General features: G+C 40.5%; 1 protein-coding gene across 5 annotated transcripts in view; it reads right to left on the bottom strand.

Moving 5' to 3' along the window:
• Window positions 1-631: 631 nt before the first annotated feature.
• LOC122911601 (zinc finger protein 30 homolog) overlaps window positions 632-25,947 on the bottom strand; it is a 129,679-nt gene continuing 104,363 nt past the window's right edge. Inside the window, exons 1-4 of one of the 5 annotated variants that reach the window (XM_044256455.1) lie at window positions 21,078-21,383; window positions 12,687-12,772; window positions 10,267-10,393; window positions 632-2,371 (exon numbers count right to left, since the gene is read on the bottom strand). In XM_044256455.1, the coding sequence (XP_044112390.1) occupies window positions 681-2,371; window positions 10,267-10,393; window positions 12,687-12,772; window positions 21,078-21,105 (1,932 nt within the window). In that variant the 5' untranslated portion in view covers window positions 21,106-21,383 and the 3' untranslated portion in view covers window positions 632-680. Of the gene's footprint in view, window positions 2,372-10,266; window positions 10,394-12,686; window positions 12,773-18,488; window positions 18,722-21,077; window positions 21,384-25,947 lie in introns of those variants that run through there. The other 4 variants (XM_044256456.1, XM_044256457.1, XM_044256458.1 and 1 more) reach the window with 4 other exon arrangements.

The raw sequence follows: 25,947 nt of genomic DNA, 5'->3' as shown, positions 1-25,947 counted from the left end.
AATTTGTTTGCAGTATTTATTATTAGGTCATGATCCCAGGGTCCTGGGATTGAGCCCCTCATCAGGCTCCGCCCCCAGCCACCCCCCAAACTCACTTGTGCACATGTGCTCTCTCTCTTTCTCTCAAATAAAATCTAAAGCAAAAACAAAAAATGAGATAGATAGTAATAAAATGCTTACATCTTTCTGTACTTAAAAATATTCTTACCATTTGACTTCTCTAATAGCATATAATAATGGCAATAATAGATACCTTCCAACAGGAGTTGCATACAATTAATCATTTATAATTTAATCAACGTGGTATCATTACATTATTTTACACAAATAAACTGAGGTATAGAGAAGTTAAGTAACTTCTCCAATTGCACAGAAAATGGTGAAATAGAAATGGTTCAATAAAGGGTATATATACTTCAGCATTACATTCCAAGGTGTAGAGATTCTTAAAAATGTTTAATGGGTTCCAGAAGTTACTTCTGCATTCATTAATATAAGCTTTCTAAAAATTAATAGATTTTGAGCACAAGCAGAAGATGTCCTAAATTCATTATGAACATAACATGGGTCTCTGACATTCCAGAGTTGTTGAAGACATGGAAGCCTTTCTTTTCTTTTCTTTCTTCCATTCTTTCTTTTTTTGGAAGCCTTTCTTATATTAAATCATATTCAAGGCTTTTTCAATTATGAAGCCTCATATGTTGAGTAAGTTGTGAATGACGTCTAAAGTCTTTACCACATTGAACACACACATAAGGTTTCTCACCAGTATGGATCCGTTGATGTAGAGTAAGTTCGGAGCCACGACTAAAGGCCTTCCCACATTCCTTACATCCATAGGGTTTCTCACCGGAATGAGTTCTTAGATGTTCAGTAAGATGTGAGCCACGAATAAAAGCCTTCCCACATTGCTTACATTCATAGGGTTTTTCACCTCTATGAATTCTCTGGTGTTCACTAAGTTGTGAGCCATAAATAAAAGCCTTGTCACATTCCTTACATTTGTAGGGTTTCTCACCTGTATGAATTCTCTGGTGATATGTAAGTTGTGTGGCACGAAAAAAGGTCTTCCCACATTCCTTACATTCATAATGCTTCTCACCATGAATTTTCTCATGTTGAGTAAGATAGGCACCACGAATAAAAGTCTTTCCGCACTCCTTACATTCAAAGGGTTTCTCACCTGTATGAATTCTCTGATGTTCACTAAGTTGTTTGCCACAAATAAAGGCCTTCTCACATTCTTTACATTTGTAGGGTTTTTCACCTGTATGAATTCTCTGATGTTGAGTAAGATTAGAATTAGAAATAAAGGCTTTCCCACATTCTTTGCATTTATAGGGTCTCTCACCTGTATGAACTCTCAGATGGTAAGTTAGTTGTGAGCCACGAAAAAAGGCCTTCCCACATTCCTTACATTCATAGGGTTTCTCACCAGTATGGATTCTCTGATGTTCATTAAGTTGGGAGGCACATAAAAAGGCCTTCCCACATTCTTTACATCTGTAAGGCTTTTCACCAGTATGAACTCTTTGATGATAAGTAAGGTGTGAACCAAGAATAAAGGCCTTTCCACATTCCTTACACTCATAGGGTTTCTCACCACTATGAATTCTCTGATGGTAAGTAAGCTGGGAGCCAAGAATAAAGGTCTTCCCACATTCCTTACATTCATAGGGTTTTTCACCACTATGAATTCTCTGATGGAGGGTATACTGTGAACAATAACTAAAGGCTTTTCCACATTCCTTACATTCATATGGTTTCTCTCCTGTATGAACTCTCTGATGTTCAGTGAGCTGTGAACCACGAATAAAAGCCTTCCCACATGCCTTACACTGGTAAGGTTTTTCATTAGTATGAATTTTCTGATGTTGAATCAGATCAGAACTACGACCAAAAGCCTTCCCACATTCCATACACTCATAAGGCTTTTCACTATTCTGAATCCTCTGATGTTGAATATAGGTTGGCTTTTTGCTGAAGGTCTTCCTACGTTTCTTAACTTCAGAGTGTTTTTCTTTATTATGACTTTTCTCATGTTGAGTAAGGCAAGGCAAGTAGTTGAAAGCTTGTTCACATTCCTTACATTTGTACAATTTTTCCTTGGTAGGATTTATCTGAAGAGTAGGTGACACAGAATGGCTCTGAGTGGCTTTTTCACCAAAGGTAATTTTCATGTGCATGTAAAGTCCTTCCTGGCTTTTCTGTTGACCTTCAAACATTCCTTTTCCCTCCACTGTATCTCTAAGACCACTGTAATCAAGGTTATGGCTGATAGGTTTCCTCATATTCTCCTGTTGCAGTGATTCCATTTCATAAGCTCCCTTTTCTGGAAATGACTTTTTGGTCTCACAACTGGATTCCAAGTCTAGAAGATAACAAGAACGCAAATTCCTGCTGCTTCTGTTTATAAGGAGAAATGAAACTTCTAAAGTAAAAATGATAGATAAAGTAAAAGTTCTTACAAGAACACAATGGCTGAAACAGTGCTGAAAGATTTTGTGCAATTAAAATAAAAGGTACAAGGAGGAAACACAGAATAAGGGGAGTTTATAGGGAAGAAAGTAATTATAGAAACATGAGTGTGTGGTGCTTAAACTTTGGAGTAGATTAGAATCCAACCAAGGGAGCTTATAAAATAACTGCAAAAACCATCCCTTGGAAACATTCAATCAAATGTCTGGGTAGATATCCAATCTATCAACAAGTCCTATTACCTCTCCTATTAAAAGTTTATCAAGTATCTGACCACATCCACTACTATCGCCCAAGGCCAAGCCATCTGCCTCTCACTGTGATAGCCTCTTAACTGGTCTCTGTTCTTTGAACTTGGCCCCTACCTTCCTTCACACAGAAGCCAGAAGAATTCTTTGAAAATGTAATTCATATCATATTACTCCCCTGCAAAAATCTTCTAAGAGTTTACATCTCAGAATAGTCCTTACTTATTATGGCCCACAAGACCTTACTCTATAAGAGTTTGCCCTTCTCTGATATTGTCTCTTACCACTCCTAATTACTCATTCTGTTCTCAGCACAATGGCTTCCTTGCTGTTCAAAAATGCCAAGCATATGCCTCTGTGTTTACCTTTTGGAATGCTCTTTCCCCAGATATCTGCTCTCTCACTTCAGTTTTCTTTCTTTTTATTTATTTATTTTTTATTTATTTTCAGCATAACAGTATTCATTATTTTTGCACCACACCCAGTGCTCCATGCAACCCATGCCTTCTATAATACCCACCACCTGGTACCTCAACCTCCCACCCCCCCGCCACTTCAAACCCCTCAGATTGTTTTTTACTTCAGTTTTCTGCTCAAATGTCACATTACCAAAACACCTAATATAGAATTGCATCTATATTACATTTATCACTAACAGATACATTATTTTTAAAGTTGGTGCCTTGTCTGTCTCCCGCATGCTTAGTCAAAGCAATGACTTTGCTTCACTTTCTGCTTTACTTTTTGTGCCTAGAACCATTACTTGCACATTATTGATACTCAATATTTATCGACAACTTGAAAAATGCAAGTTTTCCTTCATTTATCAATCTCCCCAGATGCTTCTGGTCTAGGAAAAAAATTTGAAAATACAGCTTGAAACCTTTCAGTGGTTTACCCCTTGTACTTCAAATAAAATCCAAATTCCTGTTCACGGCCTAAAAGCCTCTGCATGATCCATTCCTTGATTACCTTTCTGACTTCATTTTGAACCATTACTATCTTCAGAAACAATGCTCTTACTGGCTTTATTAGAGTTCCTGGAACATATCAAATTCTTTCCCATTTCAGATTCTCACATGCTGTTCCATCTTCCAGAAATGCTCTCTGCATGGCCAATTCCTTTTTGTCAGAAATGTCCTAACTTAAATGGCAGCTGCTCAGGAAGACTATCCCAGAAAACTCTACCTGGTCCGTGCTTTATCTTAATCTCTACACATCTACCTTATTCTTCATTCTTGTGTCAATTTTGCCAATTCTGGAATTGTACTTCATTTGTTTATGTTGATCTTCCTGCTCCTCAAGCTTTGTAAGTGTAGAAAAAATATACCTGTTTTTAGCTATTCACCAGAACACAGAAAGCATATGCAGTATTTTCTTTCTCTCTTTACACATTTTTTAAGGTCTCCCTTCCCAGTAAATTCAACTCAAGGTCAAATGTTCTCATATCTCCCAGAAAAGCATTTCCACAATATTCTAAAAATACTGACAAGTTAACACAGTAAAGGAAATTTTAAGACATTCTGAATAAAGACGAGTAGGTATAACTTTTAAATGTAGAACACTATCCAATAGGACTGGAGCGTGAGGCACAGAGGATGGTACTAAGAGCGAAAAATCAACATAAACCAGCAAAATCAAGTTTAAACAGTCTTTAGAAATGAATCAGAGGGGCGCCTGGGTGACACAGTTACTTAAACATCTGACTCTTGATTTCAGCTCAGGTCATGATCTCAGGGTTGTGAGATGGAGCCTCACATTGGGCTCTGCGGGGCATGGACCCTACTTAAGATTCTCTCTCCCTCTTCCTCTGCCCCTCCCCACTCTAAAATCCTTTTTAAAAAAAGAAATGAGTCAGAAATCCAAGGAGCATGCTTTTGCTAAAAAGCAGAAAGAAATTATAAACAAAAACAGAAATCCTCACGCAGCTCAGTTTAACATCAACTCATGTCAGCAAAATGTACTGGGATGAGCGTATCTGGGTTTTACTATGTTTTTGAAAGAGAAGCACAATATGGCTTAGAAAAACCACATACCACTAGGAAAGAACCCAACTGGAATATGGTGATTAATGGAACAGTGTAAGGGATCAAACAAATCCAGTTTATAACCAAGTGCTCTCCAAGTTATAATAACATGATTAAACAGTTCTTTTTGTTGTATTAAATAAATGGAAGAAACAAGAAAAGTGCATAAGAAGTGATGACAAAATGGAATCTGAAAAGCAGGAGTCTGAGAGACCTCTTTCATTCTTGCCCTCCCAACTCCTGCTGAACTGATCTACTAAATTGCCCTTGAATCTGTTTCCTTATCCCCAGTGCCACTACCAGCACTCTGAGGAAGACTAGGTCACCTCCTGTTTGAAGCAGAACAATAACCCACTCCATCAAGTCCTGAGACCCTTTCTTCTAATCTCCAACTGGCAGTCAAGAGTGATGTAAATTAAGTATGTAAATTGCATTGTTTCACTGTCCTACTCAAGATGCTTCATTAGCTTGCAAATGCTTCGGGGACAAAATTCGAAGATAAGAAATACATGTTATATTATGATCCAATACATAAACATAAAACAAATAGGTCATGAAATTATCTTTGCTACATGGGATGCATTCTGATACTTTTTAAAATGTTCTCTTCTGTGTTATTTTCTTTAAGAAACAAAACAAAACCAAAAAAAATAAAAATAAATGCTGCTCATAACCCACCAAGTTATTTTTTTAAAGATTTGTTTATGTATTTGAGAGAGAGAGAGAGAGAACACGTACAAGTGCAGAGGAAGACAGAGAGAATCCTCAAGCAGACTCTCCAGTGATGTGGCTCCATCCCAGGACCTCAAGATCATGACCGGAGCCAAAATCAAGAGTTAGATGCACCAACTGAGCCACCCAAGCACCTCCACCGAGTCATTTTTAGAACCCCTAGAAGGTTCTTTCTGGCCTAGACCCTGTCAGACTCTCCAAACTCACACCTGGCACCTGTCCTGCACTAGGCTCCAACTACAAGGTCCTTCTCTGAATACCTCATATTACACCAAGCTCCATCCTCCTGTGGCCTTCAGGACATTGTTGCCTCTGCCAAGAATGCTCTGCCCTCTATCCTCAGCCTCCCCACCTGCTTTACATCCTTTCAGGGCCCCCCTGAAACTTCACGTCCCTTTGCTATTCCTGAAAAGCTGTCCCCAGTCACAGACTCCAGCAATGCTACACCTGTATTTCTCTCTAATATCAAATACACACATAACAGACCTTGCTACCTCCAATTATAGCAAGACCTCCAAAATCTCAATTTTGAGTAACGATCCTTTCTGATTGCTACCACCCATATTTCCAGATCACTTAGTCTTGTACCATCTCTCCAATATTCATCTCCATCTTAAAGACTCTTCCTTGAAATTAAAAAAGAACAACCTCTCCTTTGATTCTGCGGTTCACCTTGCAGCTCTTTTTCATTTACTGTACTCTTTCCTGGTAAAACTTCTCAAAAGAAATGTCTGTATTTCCTGTCAAAACTTTTCTTCCCCTTTCTCTCCCATCCTCCTAACTAACATCTTTGCCATATATCCTTCCAGGCTCTTTCCCTTGCACTTTTATGCAGTTGAAATACTACTATATATACAAACTCGAATCACACTTCACACTTCTTTGTCCTAATTATCATAGCACTATTATTACAAACTTCTTTTTTTATTTTTTTTATTTATTTATTTATTTTTTTAGATTTTATTTATTTATTAGACAGAGAGAGAAATCACAAGCAGGCAGAGAGGCAGGCAGAGAGAGAGAAGGGGGAAGCAGGCTCCCTGCTGAGCAGAGAGCCCGATGCGGGACTCGATCGCAGGACTCTGAGATCATGACCTGGGCCGAAGGCAGCGGCTTAACCCACTGAGCCACCCAGGCGCCCTTATTACAAACTTCTAATACGGGGTGCCGGAGTGGCTCAGTGGGTTAAGCCTCTGCCTTCAGCTCAGGTCATGATCTCAGGGTCCTGGGATCGAGCCAATGCATTTGGGTTCTCTGCTCAGCAGGAAGCCTGCCTCCACTGCCTCTCTCTGACTGCCTCTCTCCCTACTTGTGATCTCCCTCTCTCTGTCAAATAAATAAAACCTTTAAAAAAAAAGTCTTTAAAAAAATTAATAAAAACTTCTAATACATTTTAAAACTCTATTTATACTTTTGAGAATTCCTCAAATGGGCCCTCAACACTGCCTGGTGAGTTAAGTCACTGTCCCACAACAGTTTTTATTGTTGGCTTATTTCTTCCTTGTTCTCTTTGTAATCCTTTACAATCAAGTTGTTATTCCTCTCATTTCCAAACCTACTCTGTCTGAGTCACCAGTACCCTTTGTCTTGCCAAATCCAGTAGCCAGGTCTCATCCTTCATCTTCCTTGACCTCAAAGCATCATCTGTCACTTGTGTGTGTCATCCCTCCTTGTGTTTGTCATTGGCTTCCAGCCCTCTGCCTTCCTGATTGCATCCTAGATCATAGGTTACTTATGTTACTCCTGAATTTCCTTTGCTAGATCATTTTCCTTTTCCCAGCTGGAATGCCCCATGGCTTAGTCCCTGGACTTCACCTTGACTTCCTTTTAGATCACTTCTCTCCATAATCTCATCTAACCCCATTATCCAGAGATTAACCCATATTTATCCCTCAGTCCTGACTATCATCCTGTAGGCTTTTAAATGCTTATCTAACTTCTCTATTAAGGACATATACTGGCCATCTCAAATGCATTACTATTTTTTTAAAAAAAGATTTTAGGGGCGCCTGGGTGACTCAGTTGGTTGGATGACTGCTTTTGGCTCGGGTCATGATCCCGGACTCCCAGGATCGAGTCCAGCATCGGGCTCCCAGCTCCGCGGGGAGTCTGCTTCTCCCTCTGACCTTCTCCTCACTCATGCTCTCTCTCAAATAAATAAATAAAATCTTTAAAAATAAATAAATAAATAAAATAAAAAAGATTTTATTTATTTATGTGAGAGAAAGACAGAGTGAGAGAGAGCATGAGAGGGGAGAAGGTCAGAGGGAGAAGCAGACTCCCCCTGGAGCTGGGAGCCCAAAGCAGGACTTGATTCTGAGACTCCAGGATCATGACCTGACCTGAAGGCCTAACCAACTGAGCCACCCAGGTGCCCCTCAAATGCATTACTCTTGACTTCCTTCTACAGGCTTCCAAACTCTAATGGCTTTTTATTTCCAATCCTTCAGCAAATCCTACTAATTGTACCATCAAATATAACCAGAATATAACCCATTCTCATCACCTTCACATATTAAACCCCATTCCAAGCCACTGTTATCTCTAATGTGGAATTCTGAACTAGCCCTCTAACTAGTCTTCCTGCTTTCATTCTTACCCTCACTCTACACAAGCACCCAGAGAGATCTTTAAACAAAGATCCCTTACTCATCTGCACAAAACCCTCCAACAGCTTCTTATCATGCTTAGAATAAAATCTCGTTCCTTGCAGGGGCGCCTGGGTGGCTCAGTGGGTTAAGCCGCTGCCTTAGGCTCAGGTCATGATCTCAGGGTCCTGGGATTGAGTCCCGCATCGGGCTCTCTGCTCAGCAGGGAGCCTGCTTCCCTCTCTCTCTCTGCCTGCCTCTCCATCTACTTGTGATTTCTCTCTGTCAAATAAATAAATAAAATCTTAAAAAAAAAAAAAAAATCTCGTTCCTTGCAATGGCCTATGGCCTCATGCGATCTGTTTTCTGTCTATTTCTCTGAATTCATCATTAATTTCCACTTTCACTCTCCTTGCTCTAAACACACTAACCTTCTTGCTGATCCTCAGATAAGTGAAGTACAGCATCTCCTCAGGACCTCTGCACTTCTGCACCATCTGCCTCAACACACACTTTTTTTGGGGGGGGCATGGCTAATTTCATTCAGGCCTCAGTTCAAAATTACCTCCTCTGGGAGATCGTCCCTGGTTATCCTAATCTACGAACACAGCAAGCTCTCCACAAACATTTGCTGGCTGGAGATACAAACCCAGTTAAAAAAATAAGTAAGAGAATTATCTCTGGAAGAGACCAAAAGTACCCTCCTCATTAAAACTAAAAGGGAAAGGGGCGCCTGGGTAGCTCAGTGGATTAAGCCACTGCCTTCGGCTCAGGTCATGATTTCAGGGTCCTGGGATCGAGCCCCACTCGGGCTCTCTGCTCAACAAGGAACCTGCTTCCCCCCCTCTCTGCCTGACTCTCTGCCACTTGTGATCTCTCTCTCTGTCAAATAAATAAATAAAATCTTTAAAAAAACAAAAACAAAAAACAAAAAAACCTAAAGGGGGAAAAATTAAAGGGGAATATGAGAGAGGAAGAGTGGTAAATGTGAGTTAGAAAGGAAGTTCCTTTGGGAACTCATACTGATATCACTTTCCTGCTGAGACCTTAGACTTCTTTCCACAGGCCTTTGAAGAGAGCTTCACACAAACATCTCGAAGCGCGGCCACCTCACAGACCAGCTGTCTTATTGTCAGCAAGAGCTGCTCCTATGTGACTAGCTCTTATTCACCTGAGCGCCTTCTTAACATGGCTCTCATCACCATCCAGGGGTCCTTCCCTTGCTCCAATAAAGAAAACACATCTGGTTTAGGGATTGAACATCCAGCTTAAGAGAAAAGAAATGTGATATGGTCATGGTATAGGAGTCCCAGATTCAAATCCAGGCCATTGGTCATCAAAGAGAGACACCGAAGGAAGTGACAGAGGACAACATGAAGATCTGAAGGATGAAAAACAAGAAGGCACACAGTGGAGCTGTCGACTTCTGTCGGTTAGGATGCAAGGGGAAGTTATTCAAAGAACAAATGTGTCTTAAAGCGATCGGCAGAAGGGAGGAGGAGAAGAGACAAAAGCAGGGAAGGAATGTGTCTTGTTTTGCAGAACCCACAGGTCCAGTTCCAGCCAAGGAGACACCGAAGTAGGTGTTTCACCTGAGAGCCCCTTGCTAAGTGTGTCCAGCCAGATAGCCCCTCGCATGAGTCAGTTTGAGCTGGAAGGGAGCTAAGGACCTGTACAGAAGCCTCAGCTGAGCTGACCTGAAGTTATCTTTATCACGCTGTAATACTGAGATGTACTTTATGTTGGCTAAATAAATTTAAATTTAAAAATATACAAAGACATCCTCCTGTGAGTGGAATTTTCTGCCATGTTTTGAACAGACAATACACACACTGGCATGCTGAAATGCCAGGCATGTCCAACTGAATCAGAAGGGTACATATGAGCCCCCTGTCCCAGCGCCCTGCCACAGTGCGTAAGAACTTCCTCTACTAACCCCACAGGGAAACAATGCTTTCAGAGTGATCTCCCGGGGTCCTTACTTGTAACAAATAATAAAATGGTCTTTGCTTTCAACATTTCCTTTGGGTTGTGCTTGATCTGGTGCAGGCCATGCTGTGAACTACTTGACTTTGATTACACTTCTACCTCCAAAAAACTCAAACCTTTCCTTAGGAAATAAAAATCAGAAAACCATAATGACACAGGCAGAAAATATGGGAGTCAAGTTCTGAGTATTGTAGATGATCTTACCCAGTGAGATCAGGTTGCTGTAGTTCTCCAACATCACATCCCTGTACAAGTCCCTCTGAGTGGAGTTAAGGCATTCCCACTCTTCTTGAGAGAAGTTGATGGCCACATCCCTGAAAGTCACCAACCACTGAAACAACAAATCCAAGTGTTATTGGTAAAAATATGACAATGACTTTGAGGCAAAGTGAGGAAAAAAAGAGCAGGCCATGAAGGAAGGGGATGACACAGTAAATGGGCCATGGCTGAACACCTTGTAACATTAAAGGAAATTAAGTCCCTGAACTATAGTGTCAACAGGATCCTTGATCACTCCTATTGCACAGAGGAAGATAAAACTTCCTATGTATGATAGGATAATTCTATTAACCAGAAAAGTCCAGGAATACAAAAGGCCAGATGAATGCAGTTCTCTCATTAAATAAAATAGTATATGCAGTAACACAACATATTAAGCTTTCAAATTCCAAAAAATAGTAAATTCTCAATAAATATGAGTTCTTGGGGCGCCTGGGTGGCTCAGTGGGTTAAAGCCTCTGCCTTCGGCTCAGGTCATGATCTCAGGGTCCTGGAATACAGCCCCACATCGGGCTCTCTGCTCAGTGGGGAGCCTGTTTCCTTCTCTCTCTGCCTACCTCTCTGCCTACTTGTGATCTCTCTCTCTTTGTGTCAAATAAATAAATAAAATCTTAAAAAAAAAAAAAAAGAAATCTGTAGGCTAAAACATTGAACTTGGGGGATTGGGGGGTACCTGGGTGGCTCGGTCAGTTAAGCATCTGATCTTTGGCTCAGGTCATGATCCCAGGGTCCTGGGATCAAGCCCTGCATGGGGTGCCCCACTGGGCAAGGAGTCTGCTTGGGATTCTCTCTCTTCCTCTCCTTCTGCCCCTCCTCCCACTCACACACACACTCTCTCTCTCCAAGCAAATTTTTTTTTAAATCTTAAAAAAAAAAAAAAAGAATTTTTTGAAGATTCAAATCCTTGAAGTCCTAATATTATGTCACTGAATATAACTGACATTTCCATTTTATGGATGAAATGATCTGCTTATTTGGGAATATTTCAATTAAATTCTCTAATGTCTTTGAGTCCTAAGAATCTACAATTTTCAAGAGAGTAGGCATCTGGCAGATTTTATTTCTACTTCCTTTTGTGCAAGCTGATGGATGCCAATCTAGGTGTAATAGGCACCATGGACACATTTCTGGCCAACTCTAAGGTAAACCTGACTGCTGATCATCCTCTCATTGGTTCCGGAGCAAGAGGGTTGTGGTGTATAGAATAACAGCCCCCCACCACCACAAAGATGTCCTCATCTGAATCCCTGGAACCTTTGAGTATGTAACGTTATATGACAAATATAGATGTGATTAAGGAACATTAGATGGGTAGATTTTCCTGGATTATCTCATTGGGCCCAATGTAATCATAAGGGTATTTTAAGTGATAGAGGCAGGCAGAAGAGTCAGAGAAGGAGACAGGATAATGAAAGCAGAAGTCAGAATGATGACTGCTGGCTCTGAAAATGGAAGGAAGCCATGAGCAAGGAATGTGGGCAGCCTACAGGACCTGGAAAAATGTACGGAAATAGATTCTCCTCTAGAACCTCCAGAAGAACACAGACCTACCAACATCTTGATTTTAGCCTATAAAGCCAATTTCAGACTTTGACCTCCAAAACTATAGATAATAAACTTGGCTTGTTTCAAGTCACTAAGTTTGTGAAAATTTGTGATAACATCAACAGGCAACTATACAAGAGGCAAGATCTCTTCCTTCTCAGACTCAATCTTAAAAGCCTCGCAGAAAACGTCATCATACACTGAGACCTGGAACATCCAGCAGAAATGCTGTCATTTCCAAGTGGGAAACCTAGGTTTGTAGAGATCAGTGTTATGGGTCCCATATAACTACCTCACCAAACCGTTATACTAATATTGCTCATAAGGGGAGGCATTTCTGTTTCCTTAGGGTTCCTGGCAGAAGACTTTGCATGTAAAAAATGTTTGAAGTGGTGGGGGGTGGGAGGTTGGGGGAACCAGGTGGTGGTTATTAAGAGAGGGCACGCACTGCATGGAGCACTGGGTGTGGTGCAAAAACAATGAATACTGTTATGCTGAAAATAAATAAATTTAAAAAATAAAAAAATTTTAAAAAAAAGAAAGACAAAAAAATGTAGAATGAGCTGAAAAAAACAAAAAACAAACAAACAAACAAAAACACCTAAACACTGATGAGGGGGAAAGCATTTAGAGAAGAATGGATCTCTTTGCTAGGATCAGTCACTGAAATGGGAAAAATTTGGGAGCAGTTCCCTTAGGGAACTAAGGAAAGCAGAACATTTTGAGATAAAGAAATCTGATATTCACATCACACAACAAATGACTGCACTTGAAGGAGGAAAAATGAAATAGCAACTCACATGGGGCATGTTTTTTAGAATTGTCAGGACTGATCGGTTTTCTGGCTGCTTCTTCTGGAGATGTGTGGAGTCCAGAGAAGGCAGGGCTGGAGAGGGAAAAAAGAAGCCATGAGGTCAGGCTTGCCTCAGAGCCTACAAAATGAGCATCTTGGGACTAACTTTATTTCACCTCTTTGAGGGAGTTTGGAAAAATCTTAGCCTTCCTTCAAATCCAGTGGAATACAGCTGTGGCACAAGGAATTCAGGCCAGACTTTTCCTTAATCCCCATGATGCTTAACAGGACTTCAGAGAGTGCTAGTTTTCTAGGGTATCTCACATCCTGATATAGGGGCATACCTAGGAAGCCCTGGGGAGCACAGCTGACCCAGGTATCTCTCCCCCACCCCCACACACATACATACAAGGATAAAGTGAGATGCTTTGCTCCTACAGCTTAAGGCTCAATCCCACAAGGCTGTGCCTAACTCCAGAAGCCAAACTGAAATCCCTAGCCACCAGTACTTCTGACAAACCAGCTATAGACTGGGGGCTCCCACAATCTCCTCCTAAGTTTTATACTTTGCTAGGATAGCTCACGTAACTCAGGAAGGTATTCTACTTACATTTATGAATTTATTATAAAGGATACAGCTCTGGAACAGCCAAATGGAAAAGATGCATAGGACAAGGTATTGGCAGGGGGAATGCTTGGAGCTTTCCATGCCCTCTCTAGGAATGCCACCCTCTCAACAACTCAGTGTGTCACCAATCCAGAAGCTCATCAAATATCCTAGTGCAAGAGTTTTTATGGCCCTTAACCTCCAGGGCCAACCACCCCTTTCTGGAGGTCAGTGGATGGGTTGGAAAGTTCCAATCCTCTAATCACTCAGTCTTTCTGGTGAACCCAACTCTATTCTGGAGACGATATAGGGGCCCACCCCTAGCCACTTCATTAGGATAATTCAGGGCTTGTTATGAAAAATGAAAGACACTCCTATCAGAAAAGGGTGTTAGGAGCTCTGTGCCAAGAACTAGCGATAAAAACAAAATATATGGGGCACCTGAGTGGCTCAGTGGGTTAAGCCTCTGTCTTCAGCTCAGGTCATGATCTCAGGGTCCTGGGATCAAGCCCTGCATCGGGCTCTCTGCTCAGCAGGGAGCTGCTTCCCCTCCTCTCCCTCTGCCTGCTTCTCTGACTACTAGTGATCTCTCTCTCTCTGTCAAATAAATAAATAAAATCTTTAAAAAAATCAAATATAGGGACGCCTGGGTGGCGCAGTTGGTTGGACGACTGCCTCCAGCTCGGGGCGTGATCCTGGAGTCCCGGGATCGAGTCCCACATCAGGCTCCCAGCTCCATGGGGAGTCTGCTTCGCTCTCTGACCTTCTCCTCGCTCATTCTCTCTCTCACTGTCTCTCTCTCTCAAATAAAAAAAAAAAAAAATCTTAAAAAAAAAAAATCAAATATATTATTATATTTATATATATAATATATTATTATATTATATAATATAATATATTATTATATTATATTAATATATATTTATATATTATATTTATATATATTTATATTTATATATATATCACAAATACTACTGCAAAATTTGACATACCAGCAAACAAAAACCAAACAGCATGTTTAAAAAACTATCATAATTAAGTGGGACTTTCTCTGTAATAAAAAGATGGTTCGATATTACCATGTTCACTAATATAATCCATGATATTAATCATTCTATGGAAGAAAATCATACTATCTTCATAAATAACCCCCAAATTTCCCAGAACTCATGATCCACTTCTGACAAGAACACAATAAGAAATAGGAATTGATGACTATTTTAATGATAGCTGGAAAGACTGACATGAATGAAGCCTTTTAAAATGAAGCCAGATGGACCACTTGAGAGAAACTGTCTTATGCCTCTCCTTTTGAACTGGCCCAAAACCTGCAGACTGAGCAAAACAGCAATTGTTTCAGGCAACTACTTGAAATGTCAGCCGGAAAACAGAGTCTGATCATAAGACTGATGGTTATGGACTTTCTAAAGAAATAATCAGTAGTCCATCAGTGTATAACCAAGTATAGCTTAGCCTTTTCTTTTTTTCTCTTAACTAATGTAGGAAAAAAAATCCTTGCTTTCACTCTCCAAGTGGTACATTATTTGGTTTCTGCCTGAGTTTGCGCTCCCTGAATTGAAATTTTTTTATCCTAATAAATGCTTGTTTGCCTTTCATTGAAGCACACTATTTCCAGGCTAAGAGTAGAAACAAGGCAAGAATACCCACTATTCTCACTGTCATTTATCACTGTATTAGTTATATTAGCCAATATAAAGAGGCAAGAGAAATCAACAAGACAACAAGAATAGAAAATAAGCAAAACTCCCTCTATGAGATATGATAGCATGCCTAAAATCCCAGGAGTGCAATGAAAGAAAAAGTGACGACAAATAAAAAGAGAACTTAGTAAATTAGCAGGATATAAAACTAGCAGGAAAAGAAATGACCATTATATAAAAAACAATAATCACACAGAAAATATAATAAACAATAGCCACAAAAAAGGATGAAATACCTAGGCCCAAGCTTGACAAGAAATGCATAAAACGTGCAAGAGGAAAAACTTGAGGAGCGCCTGGGTGGCTCTGTGGGTTAAGCCTCTACCTTCGGCTCAGGTCATGATCTCAGAGTACTGAGATTAAGCCCTGAGTCAGGCTCCCTGCTCAGTAGGGAGCCTGCTTCCCCCTTTCTCACTGCTTGCCTCTCTGCCTACTTGTGATCTCTCTCTCTCTGTTAAATAAATAAATAAAATCTTTAAAAAGAGAGAGAGAGAGATAAAGAAAGAGGGGCACCTGAGTGGCTCAGTGTGTTAAGCCTCTGCCTTCTGCTCAGGTCATGATCTCAGGGTCCTGGGATGGAGATGTGCATTGGGCTCTCTGCCTGGCAGTGAGCCTGCTTCTCTCTCTCTCTCTCTCTCTCTGCCTACTTATCATCTCTGTCAAATAAGTAAATAAAATCTTTTAAAAAAAAATTTAAAAAAAGAAAGAAAGAAAAACTTGAACCACCCCGAAAGACCTAAAAATAGATTTGAGCAAATGGTTTGTACAGCATTTCTCAACAACTTTTTCCATCATTGCCCCTCTGAAGAGCCATTTTAGACACTTTTTTTCCTGTCCCCCTCCACCATGAAATTTTAATAGGACAGGTATACTGTAAGATATGTACTTATATAAGTATATAATATAAACAATGTAACCAAATTTTTAACATATCATTCAAACCATTCTTTTCCAGAAAAAAGTAAAACAATTGAAAAAATAATTTCTTAAAATTTTTAGTGAACTTAACTTTTACTAGATAGAAAAATCCTTCAACTAGTTGCTTGATCTTCATTCCTATATTGTCAACATTTTAACTTCTCAGTGCTTGACATAATTGATGGATTTCACAATATTAAAATTTACCCAAGATCTATGATCCTGAAAAATAGCCGCGATGAGAGATACCCACTCTATCTTTGTGGATTAGGAAACAAATTAATCTCCTTTCCCCACATAACTTAGATATGACTGGAGGATGACCCCTCCCCCGTTTTCCAGGCAGAGCCTCCAAATGTCTATTCTTTGTCTCATAAATGACTAGCTGAGCTGCTGGACGCCACTGACTAATCTGGACAAAATGCCTAATAACTTCACCCGACCAAAGTGGTCAAATTTCTCTCCTTCTCTCAGGCCCTTGAACTTCACAGGCCTACCCTGTGTTCTGAGTCAGCACAGGATGCAAACAACCCTCTTAACAATGACTCAAACCCTTCTGCAGCTGACTTGCAAAGAACACAATCTACACAACTAACCACCCACTCATCCCACACTGCCACAGCCACTTCTTTCTGGCCTTGTTTACCTTCCTTATAAAAGAAAATTATTTTCTGCCTGACCTTTTAAATGCCTGCAGATCTACAATTGGGTGTAATGTTCTCCCAATGACAAGTCTTCCTCCCCTCACTGCAGTGATCCTTTGAATAAAGTCATTCCTTAGTTAAGTCCAAATTTGTCTCTTATGAGACATGTTGAATAACTTTATAGATAATAAAACATTCTTTTTATTTAATCCTCAAATCCCAAGTCAAACACAGAAGCATGATCAAAGGCAGCCAGTGGGCCCATGCAAGGCCTCCTCTTGTGATACAACTTCAAGATTGAGCCATCATTTGAAAGAAAGTTCTCCATTTCCAGACACCTATTTGCCACAGTTTGGATCACTGATCTTTTGTGGTAGCATTTATCTTGCATACATACATATTCTATGACCTCAATGTCAGTGCTGTTCATATGATACCCAAGAAACGCCAGTGAGAGAGTAAATAATGAAGAATAAGATTTTGTTGGCTTAACTGCACTTCTGAGAGCCACAAACCATTACTGTAGCTAAGATTTCCTTGCTCCATCCCCACCCAACACCAGTTTTCATCCCCTAGGAAGCAGTATCACCCTTATTGAGAACACATGGGCTAAAATGAGGTTAATTCTCTGAATTAAAGAGGTTAATTCTCTGAACATGGATGGGATATTTGATATATAAGTAAAGAGGTTAATTCTCTGAACATGGATGGGATATTTGACATATAAGTTAAACTGTAAATTAAATATGCTCCAAATAAAAATACTAACAAGTATGGCAATAGACACATTAAATTTACATTCACTAAGCAAGAAAATAAAAAAGCAAGAATAGCCAGAAAATGCAAAAAAAAAAAAGGAAGAGAACAAAGATTTTAAAGATACTAAAAAATCTCTACCACTAAAATACTGGCTACTGGCACCCAAATAGACATTCAGATTAATGGAATTGTAGAACCTTTGATCTCTAGGGAAAGACAGATTATTTAATGTTATTGAAAAAAGTATAATTGGACCCACATTTTATACACATCCCAGGATTAACTCCAAATGTTTAAGAGATCTAAGTATTAAAACCTGAAATCATAAAAATACCAATCTTAGTTCATTTGGGCTTCTATAACAAAATACCACAGACCAAGCAGCTTACAAACAACAGAAATTTATTTCTCACAGCTCTGGAGGCTGGAAGTTCAAGATCAGGGAGTCAGCTTGGCCATATGAGAGCCCTCTTCTTGGTCACAGACTTACTGTATCCTCACTGGGCTTCTTTTATAAAGGCACTAATTTCATTCATGAGGAATTTACTCTCATGATCTCATTACCTCCCAAAGGCTCCACCTCCAAACACTATCATTCTGGGCATTAAGATTTCAACATATGAGTTTTTTGGGAAGGGTCAAACATTCAGCACACAGGCATGCTAAGGGAAAAAATGGTTGAGTTCCTTTTAGGTTGAGAGGTGAAAAGCCTTTCTATTTCTTACAGTCAAATGAATACATTTTACTGTATTTAAAAATTGCCTAGAGAAAAGAATACAAACACAAATAAATTGGGAGAAGATCTCGGCAACCTAAAAAAAAAAAAAAAAGTGACTCTTCCTAAGACCAAAAGAGCTTCATTTTAAAAATCAAGAGAAAAATTAAAAATCGTTATTAAAAAGGAAAAAACAGGGGCACCTGGGTGACTCAATTGGTTAAGCCTCTGCCTTCCCCTCAGGTCATGATCTCAGGGTCCAGGGATCCACCCCTGCATCTGGCTCTCTGCTCAGTGGGAAGCCTGCTTCTCCCTCTTCCACTCCCCCTGCTTGTGTTCCCTCTCCTGATGTGTCTCTCTCTGTCAAGTAAACAAACAAAATCTTAAAAAAAAAAAAAAAAAAAGCAGGAGTCAGGTGGTACTCAAAATAAACAGACTCACTTACTTTTGGGACTCTTTAGGAGGTTGTATGACACCAATGAATTTCTCTGAAAATTAATACATAAAGGGAAAGAATCAAATAAATTTTTGTCTATGTGAACTAAATTTTAAGATAACCAAATAGCTGACAAAGAAAAGTTCTTATTTATAGAACCCCAACTAAGAAATCCAGAAGGAAGTGAGAGAATTTTTTAAAATCACTAAAAGTAGGCAGACAGCCTCTGCTTTGCTGTCTTGCCCACCATCCCCCTGTGGTATATTCAATAAACTTCCATCTCCTTTATAAATAAATAAATAAACAAACAAACAAATAAATATCACTATATGCGATATAGTGAAATCCTTAATGGAATAACAGATCAATCATAAATGGATGTTATAACCTTTAGATTATTGTTTCTTAATCTTATTTTTCATTAGTTCCCAAAGAGCCTTTTTGACACCTTTTTTTCCCATCACCAATTATGAAATTTTAATACTACAAATATACTGTATTTATGTGTTTGTGTACTCTGTGGCCTCAAGGGCCACAAACCATTGTACCCTTCCCTACTAAAAACCAAGTTTTAGCCCCTTCTGGTGGGGCGCGTGGGGGTAGAGCGCAATACCTTCTTCTATTAATAGGTGTAAAAGGAAGGGAGAACATTATAAATGGATTAAGTGGACAGCACTTAAACACTGATCAATATAGCATCACCAGAAGTGGGACACCAGACTCTAAAAGCCACAGGATGTGAATAGGAAGTATACAGCACCAGCTATGAATTATTTTTGCCCAAATATACGGCTTATGCAAAATATCTGAATTTGATGAAGCCCCTAGATCTAACTACTTGTTTACAGAAATATGGGGCAATGGGGAACAAATTATATGACAACACAAGTTAGTAATTAGCCAAAAGCAAAACGTAGAATATTCTATAAACAACCTAGTTTTGTTTTGTTTTGTTTTTTAACAAAACAGTGATACCAATTAAAATACAACAAAAGCAAAAAATAGAAGGGAAACTTGTAGATTAAAGAAATTTAAGAGGCTTGGCAACGGAATGCACTGTGTAGACCTTATCTGGAGCATGATTTGAACAAAACAATTGTAAAACCCTATCTTTGAAAGAAATGAAGAAACCTGGATATGTACTGTGTATGTGCTATTATGGAATTAACTGTTAGTTTTTAAAGTTGGGATAACATCACAGATATTATCTAAAAATGATATTGGTTTTGGTTACATATACATACACATGGATAAAATTATGTAATTCTTGAAATGCTACAGAAAAAAGGAGAAAGGATAGATATAAGGGTATTTGTAAATGTTTTAAATTATAGCTGGGTGTTGAGCACACTGGGGTTCATACTATTTTCTTCTATGCTCGAAAATTTCCATAATCAAATTAAAATAAATTTTAATTTTTTAATTAAATTTTTAAATTAAAATAAATCAAATTAAAATAAAAATCTTCAGATTTCTTCCAGAAGGTCTAGTTCTCTCTCATCAAAATTCAGGCCAGAAAGGGCTGATCTATCATTGGGTGGAAAGGAGAGGACTAGTGTGGTTGGAGAATGGAGTTAGCTTTGTGAGCTCATCCCTGCAGCGTCATCATTTATGGGGACAGCTAAGCCTAACGACCAGTCACTGAAAGGCTGGTTCCTACTTAGGATGTTTGTTGATGGAGATAGCAATATCCTGAAAAGTAAGAAACTTGAGGGAAGAAAGAAAATGACAAGTTATTTTAGGCACGCTTTTTAAACGTGCAAGATTATTTTTCCTTTCCTGTGTGGCCCTGTTGTTAAAAGAACGGAAAAAACAATCAGAGCCAACAAAACAATTTAGGATCATCTCCTAAAACTTCAAGCCAGAGAAAGGGGTTGGCTTTCCCCACAGGACTCTCCAAGTAGAATGGGGCGTCCTGTTACGATGATCTCCCTTCTTAGGGCACTTCCAGGTGCAAATACTCATTATAGCGGCAGTTTCAAAATAGGCACGTTCTCTCTGCACAGTAAGGCGAAGGAATTACAGCAGCTGGAACCGCGCGATTCCCAAAGGACTCTGTCCCTGTTACAGAGGAGGCTTAAGTACACAGGTGAGAAGGATCCCAGCCGCCAAAAGCATTAGAAGATGACAAGTGAGCCCATCGTGCCGCCGCAGATGAGGACACACACACTCACACCGCGCAGTGGAACGTTAAGGATAACATATTCCTGATTCCCTCCTCCCGGAACGAAAGTCACGGTGCTGAGTTTGCCAGCGGACAGGGGTGCCAAGTGCACTCCGCTATCACCGGGGCGAAGGAACGAAACTAATAACACCCCGCCCCTGCCGCTCGGAACCGAAGTGACGGCGCCGATATGGCCGGCGGAGAAGGGCACAAGCACCCCGCAACCGCAAGGCCGACTTCCGTAAGGAATTAACCTGGAGCGCTACGAGTCAGGAGAAATGTAGTCCAGAGCCAGGGTCGTCCTGGGTGCTGTCCTGTCCTGGGGCACCGAGCCCCAGCCGGCATACCAGTATTCCCAGCACCACGCGGCAACTTTTTTCTGGGTGCCACAAACCAAATGCAGCGTGTGGGTCCCAGTGAGGCGGTCCACTCACCTGGCCGCTGCAGACTGGATCCTTGCATCAAGACGTAACGGAATAAGTGGACGAAATGGCGCAGGGACGCGGTGGCCTCCGGGAAATGTAGTCAAAAGTGTTACCCCCGCTCGATCCCAGAAAATGCAGAGGCAGTGGCCACATTCTGCCCTGAATCGGGCGCGCCCTGAGTCTCCCGTGCTCCAGTGGGGGATCTCGCGCTACTCAGGTGTGAGCCGACCTATTTCCTTTTTACTCAAATGACCCCAGAAAATCCCATGGAGGTTCCCAGAAATTGGGTCTTGTAGCGATGCCTTCAGAGAAATGTAGTCCGGATCGGAAAAGCGGCGCAAGGCCAGTAGGCAGGGTCTGGTTTTCTCAGACCAGAGCTCTGGCTCCGTCGCAGTAGTTGGGAGTACAGGTTTCTGCTCAAGAGGCACTGGGGGTTTGACGCTTACTTCACGGAAGCGTGTTTATATCCAAGTGTCCTCTGCAGAGGATGCGGGGACTGTGGGGAGTGTGCCATGTGTCAGCTGATGTTTGCAACTGTGAGAGGGATGTTTGTGAATAAGTGTGGGATCCATTCGGGATTATGTGCGCGCGTCTCGGGGACGGTGTGACTGACTCTAAGGCTGCTGTCTGGGATTAATCAGACAGTCTGCAACTAAGTATTTTTATAACTTTTAACAAAGAAAATGCTTTTTCTATGTTTGCATGGTTATGAATTTAGAATAGATTCCTATGTAATTCTAAACTTGTTTAATGAATGATACACAGAGTTCACCTGTAGCAGTGAGTGTGGGGAAAGAAGCGCATGCAGCACTGAGTAATAGTGGTATCTCTAAGCTTCTGTTTCCTCACCTGTAAAATGAGGTTGACATTTATGTAATGTTTTGGAGCACCGCTGTCTAATTGAACTTTCTGTAAAACTCGGTTCTGTGTTCTGTTTCTGCACTGTCCAGAACCGTAGGCACTAGCCATATATAGCTGTTGAGCCTCTTAAATATGGCTAGTTTGAGGAATGAATTTTTCATTTTTTAAAAGATTTTACTTGTTTATTTAACACAGAGAGAAATCACAAGTAAGCAGAGAGGCAGGCAGAGAGAGAGAGGGAAACAGACTCCCTGCTGAGCAGAGAGCCTGATGCGGGACTCCATCTGAGGACCCTGAGATTATGACCTGAGCCGAAGGCAGCGGCTTAACCCACTGAGCTACCCTGCCTGCCTCTCTGCCTACTTGTGATCTCTCTCTGTGTGTCAAATAAATAAATAAAATCTTTTAAAAATGTAGAAACTTTCTGAGGTCATTGGCCCACCAAAACAAGTGACAGGTCATATTTAATAATTATTAATAGGGCACCTGGGTGGTTCAGTGGTTATAGCCTCTGCCTTCAACCCAGGTCATGATCCCAGGATCCTGGGATGGAGCCCTGCATTGGGCTTTCTGCTCAGCAGGGAGCCTGCTTCCCTCTCTCTGCCTGCCTCTCTGCCTACTTGTGATCTCTGACTGTCAAATAAATAAATAAAATCTTTTAAAATAATAATTATTAATAATTATGAGTGTGAAAAGACAATTGGTTCGACCTAAATAAAACAAGCTAAAATCTTTGGAAATCCTAGTTATAATTACAGTTGCTAAAAAAACATTGCTATCAAATCACGTGTATATAGGACAACAACAGAATGTTAGTGGAAACATTGAAATCAAGAATGGCTTCTCCCTCAGATTGCTTCAGAAATTCCTTTAGGTTGTTCTAATTTAAAGAAATTGAAACGGGATGATAGCCTCTGTGTGATGTGCATAGTATGGTAGGCAGAGTTCTAAAATGGCCCCAGGACATTTGTCCCCTGGTGTTATTGCTGTGATTATCTGGATGATCTTCTCTGTTACCTATTGCTATGTAACAAATGGTCCCAAAGCTTAATGCCTTCAAATAACAACAAATTAGTTTGGGTCAGAAATCTGTTTGCAGTTGAGCTCATTTTCAGGATCTCTCACAGACTGCAATCAAGGTGTCAGCTGAGGCCACAGTCATGCCAAAGCTCACATGGAGAAAGATCTGCTTCAAAGTTCTCTATTACAGTTATTGAAAGAATTCAGTCTTCATGGCTATTGATGTGAGCCTCGGTTCCTCATTGGCAAGCCAGAGATTATCCTTAGCTCACAGGAAGGCAGCTTACTTCATCAGAGCCAGCAAGCACAAAGAACCAGAATGTGTGAGCAAGACGGAAGTTACAGACTTTAACTGTAACTTTAATATCACTTTAATATCAAAATTGAAATCCCATCACTCTTGCCATGTTCTATTCATTAGAAGCAAGCCACTAAATCTAACCCACACTAAAAGAAAGAAAGTACAAAAGGATGTGAATATTTGGAGGCAGGGATTCCTGGAAGTTGTTTTAGAAGCATCCTACCATATATTCTTATTTGCTACGCCATTTTCCATTTCTCCCCAAATTTCTCATGCCTGAGCCTCGCATCGGCTCATGCCTGAGCCAGAGAATACTATTATAGGTTAATACAGTCACGAACATGTCCCTGAAATATGTACCTCTTCAGATAAAAAATGAACGCTCCTATAGGTTTTCATCTCTCAGGATCCCCAGGAGAGACCCCTTTACCAATCTGTAAGCAGGCTCCAATCATTTCCACACCCACCATTAAAGGACTCAAAAAGCCTGAGATTTCACCACATACTTAAACTGAGGCCAGTCAACTTTTCTGAGGGCAATCAAATGAGATCATCCTTTCCTTATCATCAAATGGAGATCTGACAAGAGATGGTCAAGTGTCTCTCTGAAGGGACTTCATTTTTGCTCCATCTCTGCTCTAGGCCAAAGACTGTGTATAGAGGATATGCTGGTTTTTTAGTACACATATGAAGGGATTTTTTAGTATACATATTAAGAAAACTGGGGCACATAAGAGGGACCTGGATGACATCCCTCTAAAAATGGGAGGAACTGGGGAGCAGTTCTGGTACATAAAGAAGTTTCAGAGTAAAAAATTAAACTCTTCACATAAGCAGAATTCAACATTGAAAACCAACTTACTTGAGCTGTAGTTTTAGAATTGCAAGAACCAAAGAGTGCCTCTTGGAGTTTATCTACTTGAGAAGCCTAGAATCCAGGGAAGCCATATCCCTAAGGAGGAAAAAATGAGACCAAATTTGCCATGGAGTTTAAATGTCCAGTTTTCTTTTTTTCCAAACCAACCCCCCACCTTCATATATACACTGGGAAGATTAGCAGGAATTTAGATATCTCTATGCTTTTCTCAAACTCCAGAGAACTCTGATATAAGACAGATGGACTCTAGCAGAAGCTCTCCTGCACAAAGGCAAAAGTCAGCACTTTAACAGGATTTCCAGAAGTCTTCTGTTCTGGGATGCTGAGCTGCACTTGTGACCAGACTGTTCAGACTTCCTTTTCTAGGCTTTAGGAGGGACCATTTCATCCATGTAGAAGCTCCTTTAAGGCTTTGGGAAACTGCCTGGTTTTCCACATCTGAACTAAGAAGACTGCACAGACCACACCTGGCAGTGACTAAACTACACGTTACACATGTGCAGCCCTTTTCCTAGCCAGGATTACAACTTCCAGAGCTCTCAGGGCTCACCAATCTCACTTAGTATTCAGAGGATGAGATCATGGCCACTATCTCTAGACAAAAATAAATACTTTTTGTCCTTTTTTTTCTCCTTTTGCAGGTCAAAGCCCTAATCTATCACTCCCTGCTATGAGATTAAGAACAGTGTGAAGAACCTGGCTGGCATAGTTGGTTGACTTTTGATCTCCAAGTCTGAGGTCAAGCCACAGAGATTACTTAAACAAACAAACAAACAAAAAACCCAAAAAACAAACAAACAAAAACACACCATAGATTACCATACCTTGTTGAAGGACCAGGTGCCCACAACACATATGCATTAGGTTATACTTAGAAGAGATATAAAGAGGCAACTACCATACAGTCTCATTCTTCTTCCCCTTGATTATTTAAATTGAGGTATAATACACACATAATAAAGTGCATAAAGGGCCTCATCATCTTTCCCTCAGCAGCAGCAGTGGATTGTGCAGACATGGCCAAGATTAAGGTTGAAGATCTTTGTGGCAAGAAGAAGCTGCTTAAACAGCTGTGAGACCTAAAGGTAGAGCTGTCCCTAATAACAGCACCAAGGTGACAGGCAGCACAGCTTCCAAGCTCTCCAAGATCTAAGTTGTCTCCATATCCAACCCCTGTGTTCTTACTGTCATCAACCAGACACAGAATGAGAACCTCAGGAAATTCTACAAGGGAAAGTACAAACCGCTGGATCTATGGCTCAAGAAAACACGTGCTTTGGCCACCCGGGTGGCTCAGTGAGTTAAAGTCTCTGCCTTTGGCTCAGGTCGTGATCCCAGCGTCCTGGGATCGAGACCCACATACGGTTCTCTGCTCAGCAGGGAGCCTGCTTCCTCCTCTCTCTCTGCCTGCCTCTCTGCTTACTTGTGATATCTATCAAATAAATAAATAAAAATCTTAATTTAAAAAAAAAGAAGAAGAAGACACGTTCCTGCTGAATGACCAGAAGAACGAAGACCAAGCAACAGCAGCGGAAGTAGCAGCTGTACCAGCTATAGGAGTACACAGTCCATGCCTGAGAAACCACGACAATAAAACCCCCCAAAAGTGTATAAAGCACACTGATGTATATAGCTTATTTTTCACTTGTGTGTATACGAGAGTGACCACCACCCAGATCGAGATGTATGTTAGATTACTACATAGGAAATTACGTCTAGAAGTTCCTGAGTGATGTAGGTATTGATGAAGGATTCATTGCTGTTTTTTCCCATATCTTTCTGAAATGGGTTTGTTTGCTTCCAAATACCTTCTAGACATA

This window comes from Neovison vison, chromosome 7 (genome assembly GCF_020171115.1).
Source record: "Neovison vison isolate M4711 chromosome 7, ASM_NN_V1, whole genome shotgun sequence".
In the NCBI taxonomy this organism is placed as follows: domain Eukaryota; kingdom Metazoa; phylum Chordata; class Mammalia; order Carnivora; family Mustelidae; genus Neogale; species Neogale vison.
This window is presented reverse-complemented; position numbering and strand designations above follow the sequence as displayed.